The 10,000-nt window shown below is 46.3% G+C and overlaps 1 protein-coding gene across 1 annotated transcript in view; it reads left to right on the forward strand.

Moving 5' to 3' along the window:
- The first annotated feature begins 5,864 nt into the window (after positions 1 to 5,864).
- The window catches only part of LOC135115094 (mucin-5AC-like), a 90,254-nt gene continuing 86,118 nt past the window's right edge, over positions 5,865 to 10,000 (forward strand). Inside the window, exons 1-2 of the mRNA XM_064031586.1 lie at positions 5,865 to 5,897; positions 6,007 to 6,539. Of these exons, the coding sequence (XP_063887656.1) occupies positions 5,865 to 5,897; positions 6,007 to 6,539 (566 nt within the window). The remainder of the gene's footprint in view (positions 5,898 to 6,006; positions 6,540 to 10,000) is intronic.

A 10,000-nucleotide genomic window follows, 5' to 3' on the forward strand; every position in this document is an offset into this window, starting at 1 on the left:
TTCTCGCAACGATATATGATTGGTAATTTGTTATCTCTCTCTCTCTCTCTCTCTCTCTCTCTCTCTCTCTCTCTCTCTCTCTCTCTCTCTCTCTCTCTCTCTCTCTCTCTCTCTCTCTCTCTCTCTCTCTATCTATCTATATCTCTCTTTCTGTTGTTGCACGCTGTATACATTTCACACACACACACACACACACACACACACACACACACACACACACACACACACACACACACACACACACACACACACACACACACACACACACACACACACACACACACACACACACACACACACACACACACACACTCCCCACATCATTTCTATTGGTACACATCACGCCCAACTTGTCCCTGACCCATCCCTCCCTCACCCCCGCCCTCACCCCTTCTTGTTCTGGGGTGTCCGGGTGTGCGGGTGTGTGGCGGGAACATGGGGTGACGGACGTGGAGATGAGGGAGACGGGGACAGGGAAGTGGGGTGATAGGTGATGGGTGAGGGACAAGGGGAGGGTGGAGGAGAAAAAAAAATAAAGGGGAAGGAATGGGTTAGAAGATAAGAGGGCAGTTAATTGTGGCGGGAAATTGAGGTGATAGGTGATAGGTGATGGGTGAGGGAGGGGAAGACAGAAGGATGGAGGAATGGGTGAGGAGATGAAAGAAAGAAAGAAAGGTATAGGGAATAAATTATGAGGGTAGAGTTAAGTAAGAAGTTTAGGAAAGAAAAAGAGAGAGAGGCAGAAAAGGTGTAGAAAGAAAGAAAGAGAAAGAAAGAGAGAGAGAGAAAAGGATGAAAAATAGGCAAGGAGAAAAGAAAGAAGGATACAGAGAATTAATTATGAAGATTATTTGAGTTACGTAAGAAATTTAGGAAAGAAAAGAGAGTGGGGAAAAGAAATAGAAAGAGAGAGAAAAGACTAAAGGATGGAGAAAGAGGTTAGTGGAGAAAAAAGAATATGGAGTATGAATTATGAACAGTATTAAAGAGAGAGAGAGAGAGAGAGAGAGAGAGAGAGAGAGAGAGAGAGAGAGAGAGAGAGAGAGAGAGAGAGAGAGAGAGACAGTATACATAGATTAGGAGATAAGAGAAAAGAAAAACAAGGAAAAGATTAGAAGGACTGAGAGAAGAAGAAATTGGAAGAGAGAGAGAGAGAGAGAGAGAGAGAGAGAGAGAGAGAGAGAGAGAGAGAGAGAGAGAGAGAGAGAGACGTGGAAATGTTTCTGTGGCGAGTGGAGGAAAGGGTGGAGGGAGAGAAAACACAGTGAACAAGGTAGTGGAAGATTAATCAGGAATGAGGAACTAAGAGTGGATGGAAGTGGACTCCTTGTTTTGTGTAGCGAGGGACTTGTTGAAAGATAGTGGCTGATGGAGTGGACGAGGAGTTATTGTCTCGGTGGAGGAAGGGACATGGTGGAAGATAGTGGATGATGGAAGGGTAGAGATGGGATTAAGGTTTTGTGGAAGTACAAAGCAAGGTGTGTGGAAGTGATTTTGGTCTTGTTGCTATCATGATTGGGTTAGGATCCACTACTACTACTACTACCACTACTACTACTACTACTACTACCACTACTACTACTACTAACTTCGAAAAGCTAATATTATGTTTGTCTTGAATCTGGAGAAAGAAAAAGGTCTTGGTAGTGGTGGTGGTGGTGGTGGTGGAGGTGGTGGTGGTGGTGGTGGTCAGTTTCATATTCAAACCACAATTTCTCTTTTCCTTCGTGCAATTCCTCGGATGATTTGGCGCAACTAATGAAATGTAACGAAAGTGAGGCAGTTTTCCTTTTCTCTCATCGTCTCCACCTCCTCCTCCTCCTCCTCCTCCTCCTCCTCCTCCTCCTCCTCCTCCTCCTCCTCCTCCTCCTCCTCCTCCTCCTCGTCTTTATCTTTTACATTTTCCTTCATCTCCTGCTTTTTCTTTTTTCTTTCTTGTTGTTGTTGTTGTTGTTGTTGTTGTTGTTGTTGTTGTTGTTCTTTTTTACATTATTTCTCTTCTTCCTCCTCCTCCTCTTTATCTTCCTTCTCCTCCTGCTCTTTCTTCTTTTTCTCCTCCTCCTCCTTCATTGTCTTCTTCATTACTTTTTCTCCTCCTCCTCCTCCTCCTCCTCCTCCTCCTCCTCCTCCTCCTCCTCCTCCTCCCTTGATCCATTATGCACCATGTACGTACACTTAATACCATTTCATCACAAGTAGCGAGACTCTCCGCGTTATAATATCCGCCTGCTCCTTGCCCCGCCAGGTGGAGGGAGCGAGTGATCGTTGCCAACCCGGCGGGGAGAAACGTGTTGTGTGTATAGCCAGTTGGGTGCAAATTAAATCAGGCGAGCCTATTACCTCTAGTTATTTATGTGGAGGTCATGATTGCTATCGGTGGGAGTCCCCGCGCCACGCCCCCCACGTCTGCCCCCACGCCCCTCTCCTAAGGCCGCTCGTCTCCGCTTCTTCCCACCTTCCACCTGTCCTCTTCTGTTTGACTCTAAAGAAGCATTCTCCCGTGTCTCCAGTCTTATTCTTTCCCTTCATCCTCTCTCCAATCCTTTCCTTTTTCTTACCTCTTCACTCCCCCTTCCCTCCTTCCCCACGTTCTCTGTTCGCCTCTCAAAAAAGCATCCTAGCATCCTACCAAGTGCCTCCCGCTGTGTCCTTTCTGTTTATCCTCTCCCTTCATCCTCTGTCCCATTCCATCCTTTCCTTTCTCTTACCTCCTCTATTACATCCCATCCCCTCTTTCTTGCCTTTCTCAGTCTTCCATTTTCCATCTCTCTTGCAGTTTCCTTATCTTTCTCCTCCTCTTTTTTCCTTGTTGTCCTTTCTCTTATCTCGTTTTTCTTCATCTTCCTTATGTTCTCACCCCCAATAATTATATTTATCTTTCATCTCCTCGCGACTCCTTTCTCTTCACCTCTTCCTTTCACCTCTCCCTGTCCTTTCCTCCTCTCCTCTTCACTTCCCCATCCCTTCCATCCCTACTTCCCCATATCCTCACACATCAAAACACCCCTCCTCTTCCTCCCTATTTCTCCCCCTCGCCTTTCTCTTAACCTCTTCCTTTCACCTCTCAAATCTTGTCCTTTCTCTTATCCCCGCTTCGCTTTCCTACCTCCCTTCCCTCCCTTCTATCCTTACCTCATCCCACCCTTAAGAACTACCCTATTCCTTACCTCCTGGTGTTTCCTTTCACTTCACCCGTTCCTTTCACCTTGTCCTGGCTATCACGACGCTAAATGTATGTTATAGAGCATTAATACTAAATTGACCTGTCTTTTCATCCTTTCCTCTCCTTTCCCCGTTCTGCCTTCCCGTCCCGCCTCCCTCCAGAACCACAGGGAGAGGAAAGGACTGTTAGAGCCTCGTGTTTAGGGATGTCATGTTTAACGATCAGGTGATGTGGGAAGTTGATATACAGGTGTGGTTCAGGTGTGGCACATGTGTGTTTCTGACTCTCACCAGTTAAGATTCATGGTTTTGTTTGTATGTATATTTATTTATTTATTTTGTTATGTATGTATGTATGCATGTACGTATTTATTTATTTATATTACGTGGAAATCAGATAATCATTGCGTTGTATGGGTTTGATTAAGTAAGGTTAAATTTAATCATCTAATTGGATCTGTCCTAATATAACATATTTACTAGTAAAGCTAAGTTGGTCTGTGTTTAGGAAATCTTTTTTGTTTAACTTTTTTTCTTCTTTTTGAGAATGGGACGGGAGTTTAGTGAGATTTTCCTTGTTTTTTTGTGTTTTTGGTTGGCGGCCAAGTATAAAAGAGAAGAAAGTCCACAACTAACCTACTGAAACCTCTGTAAAAAGTCTCTCTCTCTCTCTCTCTCTCTCTCTCTCTCTCTCTCTCTCTCTCTCTCTCTCTCTCTCTCTCTCTCTCTCTCTCTCTTGCCACGCTTGTTTTCGTGAGTTCAAGTGTGTAAAAATCCGTGTTTTTATGTTTATTTCTACTGGTAAATTCTCTCTCTCACACACACACACACACACACACACACACACACACACACACACACAAGGAGCCTAACCGAAACTTTGGGCGTGTTGACTTGTATTAAGTTTCGCAGTTCATGAATGGCCTTGAGACAGAGAGGTTTGGTGTGTGTGTGTGTGTGTGTGTGTGTGTTCGGGCAGCAACAAATTCATGAGTCTTGCTTCGAATCTTATTTTTACACTTTTCGAGATCTTGCTGTACATTATATTCTCTTACACGCCCATGGATATGAGTACACACACACACGCGCGCGCACACACACACATACAGAGAGAGAGAGAGAGAGAGAGAGAGAGAGAGAGAGAGAGAGAGAGAGAGAGAGAGAGAGAGAGAGAGAGAGAGAGAGAGAGTAGTTTGACAAGTCTCTCATATTTCACTAGTCAAACACAGGTAATAGTTTAAACATACACTTGAAGCATCACCAAACAAAACAGAAAATCATTCAATCCTGTACATTTTTCTCCATTTCTCTCAAAACTACTGAAAAAAAAAGAAATACCAGTAACTTAACAATACATTCCTGATCCTTGTGTAACGTAAAGTCGATCTCGCTTTATGTTCTTACGTTCTAACTTTCTTTCCGTCTAACATTACGAACCTAACGACACTGTGATATTGTTCTCTTACTTCTTCCCCTCCCGTCCTTCGCTCCTCGCCTAATATGAGAAAATTCCAATCAAAATTATGCAAGAAATAGTAAAAGTGATGGGAAATTTTAGTCCTTTTGTTTTTCCCTCGAGTTTTTGGTCAAGGTTGAGGCGTCGGAATGATGTGTGTGTGTGTGTGTGTGTGTGTGTGTGTGTGTGTGTGTGTGTGTGTGTGTGTGTGTGTGTGTGGCATTTATGTGGGCGATCTAGTGTTTTTTTTCTTTTTTTCTCTCATTCTTATAGTTAATGATAGTCTCCTTGAGGTTCAGTATAGATCAGCACTTAGCAGGCTCATTCTGTAACGGGAATTAGGCCTACTGTATATGATGAAGAGGAGGAGGAGGAGAAGAAGGAAGAGGAAGGTAACGTAAGGTCAGGAGTGCGAAGAGTACAGAGAAAACGAGGCGAGTGGCGTTGAAAGTTTAGTTAAGTTAGTGAGGTATGGTTCCGTTTTCTTTGTCCAGGTGTTTCGGGGGACTGATTCAAGGCTGTAGTGTCCTCCATCCTTGCTACATAAACATAATGCGTGTCTTTGCCTACATGCATGGTGAATACAAGCCAGTGTTCTTTGTTCGTAGTGTCCCGAGTGTCGAGTAACGTGGTGTGTTGCGTTTCGTTGCAATACTCGCGCTGTCATCCTCACCTTCAGGACTGTTGCCGTTATAAGCAAGCGACTTAGTGATTTTTTTTTATTTCAGATTTGGTTTAAGGATTTTTGTTGCGAATTTTGTTACTGATGATGAAATAATAATATTGACAGTAATGATAATGTTTTGATGGTACTGCAAATCTTTTACTACTACTACTACTACTACTACTACTATTACTACTACTACTACCAGTGAAGCTCATACATTGCCTCTTCCCTCCCGCAGAAGTAACCACGAGAGCGGTGAGGACGGCAGAGACATCGGGTCGCCGCGGCACGCCCCGGAGCGGCGGGAGAGCGGCCGCTTCCCCTCCGCCGCGAGACTCTTGCGTTCCCTGGGCCGAAGCAACCGTGATGACTCCGGAAGCGGGGCGCAGGGCAGGGACTCGGACGCCCGCCTGTCCCGCGCCAACCCGAGCTACCACTCCGAGGGAAAGGGGCTCAAGAAGAAGAACAACTGGACCTCCGAGCGTGAACTGAACCACTCCCTCAGCCCCACGCAGAAGGAGAGGAGCCACAGCTTCTGTGAGAAATCCAACAGCGCCTCCAAGCGTCGCTATTCCTACCATGACAACAAGACTCTGCGGGAGGAGAGCAGGGGTCGCCTCGAGCGGCAGGAAAGCAATCAGGGCGGATCCAGTACCTTGGCGTCCCCTGCTCACTCCCTGGACCAGTCCCAGCCGCCCACGTCCACCCCCTCTCCTCCCAGCCACACCAGCCGCCCATTTGTACATCCGCGACCACTCCCCCGCCATGCACGCCCTCCCCCGCTGCGTCATCCTCCTCATCCCCATCATCCTCCTCGTCCTCCTCCACCACACCCACGCTGCCTAAGTCGGTGTCCTCGCAGCCTCCCTCGCCCATAGACAACTCCCCGACCGAGAACATTTACGAGAACCTTCCCCCACGCAAGGTTAAAAGTGACACTGCAAATAGTGACGGCGGAGGCGAGGGCGGGCACGGGCGGGTCCTGGAGCGTGGAGAGCGTGAGCGGAGGTCCTCGAGGAAGCTCACGAAAGACTCTGGATATGAAACCTCGCCGTACAGTGAGAGTGACTACGCTAACATTGACTTGTATTCCGAGGTGGATGCGTCGGGCGAGGTGGATGGCGACGGGGATGACGTGACTCTAGCGCCGGAGTCTGAGTTAGCATCACCACCCTCGCCCTCCGCCTCCCGCCACCCTGACTCCGCCGCAGCCCCATTGCCGCCTCGGCCCCCGACACACCCCGGCAGAATGAGGTGAGTACTGTTTGGGTTTCTTTTGTCTTGTTTGTATTGTGACTTGAAGTGGTGGTCGGTTATCTTGTGTGTGTGTGTGTGTGTGTGTGTGTGTGTGTGTGTGTGTGTGTGTGTGTGTGTGTGTGTGTGTGTGTATGAGTGAGTGAGTGATATCGCGCGGAATGTACTTATTACTAATCTTTCGTGTCAAGGACAATTTTTACAAGATGACTAACCGCAAGGAGACATTCAAACGCACACTCCAACTTCGCACTTCAAACACACACTCACTCCAGCTTCACACTTAAAACACACACTCACTCCAGCTTCACATTTCAAACACACACTCATTCCAGCTTCACTCTTCAAACACACACTCACTCCAACTTCACACTTCAAACACACTCGCTCCAGCTTCACACTTCAAACACACTCGCTCCAGCTTCACACTTCAAACACACACTCACTCCAACTTCACACTTCAAACACACTCACTCCAACTTCACACTTCAAACACACACTCGCTCCAACTTCACACTTTTTTTCACCTTTACAAGCATCGGGGACGAAAATAACTTATACTACTACACCTATAACCAATAAAGACTGCATTACGACGCGCAGAGAAGAAGGGGAAGAAGAAGAGGAGGAGGAGAAAGAGGAAGTGACGGACGTGGTGGTGTTGGAGTTATCGATAAGAAGATACGATAAGATAAAGATGCCACAACGCTTGTACGGTTAAACATCCTTAGTCATATGTTGGCCGTGTTACTGAAACGTGAAGCTGTGACGCCCTAGTAACTCTCCCACGTCACCTCCACTCCAGCATCTTGTCCTGTAACCTGGAACCTGACGGAGGGCTTTCACGGTTCGCAGGATGGGCAGGTCAACAGAAAAGTACCTCGTGTCAGTATTGCAACGGAGCGGTGTTTCCTGACGATAAGGAGGCGCGGCGTGTGAAGTATTGGAGGGAAATGGATCGGCCACGCGTGAAATATACTGTCATTGTGGGCCAGGGAGGCTGAAAGGAATTGTTGACTCGCGTGTGTTGGCTTGAGTGCAGGTTACGAGGGTCAGCCAGAAGGAAGGTTGCCCACTTACCCCTGAAGGACTGGCGATAAATCTTGTTATGCTCTTTTTTATTACTTCCTCGTGTTGTTCATTCAAGTTCATGACGTCTGCAGCCTTCCGTGTCTGAGCGGAGGATGACGTGACGGAAGTGGGAACAATGATTTGTGGTCGTGCGTTCAATCCATGGTGGAGAACTGGAGGGTCAAGTGTTTATGTGAGATTTTCAATATTTGAAGCTAACAGTGAAGGGAAGCTTTCATGAGGGATCTGGGCTTAAACGTCAAGTGCATTAAGAATACGAAGACTGTTACTACTAATAATACCATCATGACTATTACTTAGTTACTCTTACTACTACTACTACTACCACTACTACTACTACTACTACTACTATTACTACTGCCGAGAGTAAGGAAGAAAAAGCCTGCTCAGTATGCTGCTCCCGGAAAATTATTTGTGTATGAACATTATAAAAGAGTTGACCAGTTTAGTCTCAAATGTGCCTTGATTCTACTACTACTACTACTACTACTACTACTACTACTACTACTACTACTACTACTACTACTACTACTACTACTGCGCCGCGACATGCTCAAGTGGAGGTACGACAGAAACACAGTGCCCAAGACAAGGCAGCGTCCCAGGTCATTTATGGAGTGTGGGTGCCAGAGAAGGTAAACAAACACAAGCACGTGTCAACATTTACGTCACTGTGCCTCATTCATTCCTCACACGCCTGTTGGTTCTTATGGTGGCTGTTTGGTGATCCGCAACACTCGTGCATCTGGCCTGTCTGTACGTGCTGTTTTGTTCCTTATTGGTTATTGGTATCGTGCAGGTGATGTGCTGATAGGGAGGTTGCACGCACACACACGCACACACCTCCACACACCTGGTCTTACGTAATCTTTTCAGTGATATAGACAGTTTCCAAACAATAAAATCACATTATTTTTCCAAATGAATAATGTAATTGCAGAGCACCAGGGACCACAAATGATTTTTAACCACTTGTTTACGAAATGTGACGCAACTCTCTCGAGGTGTTCAGACTGAAATAACCGTAGGGTAGTAACATAAGCAGACAGCACAGGGGCATTGACGCACACAAGGCAGAACCTGAGCACTTTAAGACTTACCTTCTGCCATCATCATTCGTACGTTAAACCTGCTTCCTCTTCAGACTATCCAATATTTGTGCAGTTACCGCGTTTTTGCTAAGGTTGTTCCACTCATCAACTGCCACATTAGGGAACTAATTATTGCGCATCTTTTTTAAATTAACCCTTCCATTGCTATTTGATGTGTCTCTTTAACAACACACCACTGATTCATTAATTATTGCCCCACAGTCATCTCGAATCACCAAAGTGGCTATACACTGGATAATCTGTTATTTTCAAACTCTGCTGTCTTGTAGGTGATATGAAAGACTCTGCTCATAGCCTTTCATGTCGTGAGTTATTGTACATCGCAGTGAAAAGGCTAAGTAATGGTGGTGGAAGGGTTAATGTGTGTCACCTGAATGCCTCACCTGGGCGCCACACCTGCCTGGCCTCATGACATCACGCCCGCTCCCCGCTCGCCTTCCTGAGTGAGGCGATGCTAGGAATTAAATGTGGCGTGGAGAACATTCCTGAGTCTCTGTACATCTCGCTGTTGACTATGCGCGTGTTGTATGTAAGGAGAAAAGCCCCAAACACTGCTACCCCCTCATCAATACAAATCCTAAGTGGTCGCCTCACAAAGGGCTCGCTGCGTGCCGGGCGGGGTGGCGGCTGTTCGTCTCATGAGTGGGCGTGTACCGTAAGACTCCTTGGTAATTTTCCCTCACAACGTTCCACCCTCAAGATTTTCCCGAAAACTGATTCCCTCTCTTAAAGATTACGTTGAAATATTTATTTATGTATGTATATATTTGTTTATTTATTTGTGTTTATATATTTATTTATTTTTTATTATTTTTTACACGTGAAGCAGGCTCACTAAAAGGACAGGAAATTGGATTAAAAGAAGCCTCGCTAAGTTACACCTCAACCCCCAAAAAAGTTGAATAAAACTCGTTAGATTACAGAAACTCATCATAGGTTGGGTGAAACTTTCATAGTGGAATCTTCTTGTGTTGAATTAACGTGTGTGTCATTCACTCAAATCCTGAATAGTGAAGGTTTGAATCCGCCTATGATGACACTCGATACTCCAACACTCCCGAGGGTGCTTGCGGCTCGGAACCTGATAGGGTGACGGTGCAGCCCTTGGAGCTGTCACCTCGTGCTCACCTCGCACCTCGGGGCTGCCGCGTGTGCCCAGGATTACTTGACCCTGGCGCAGGACAAAGGGGATATCGCATTACGCCCCCCGTGGCCTTGAATCCCATTTATTATTCCTGAAGAGGACTCCGCGGCGGG

This window comes from Scylla paramamosain, chromosome 28, assembly GCF_035594125.1.
Source record: "Scylla paramamosain isolate STU-SP2022 chromosome 28, ASM3559412v1, whole genome shotgun sequence".
Taxonomy (NCBI): domain Eukaryota; kingdom Metazoa; phylum Arthropoda; class Malacostraca; order Decapoda; family Portunidae; genus Scylla; species Scylla paramamosain.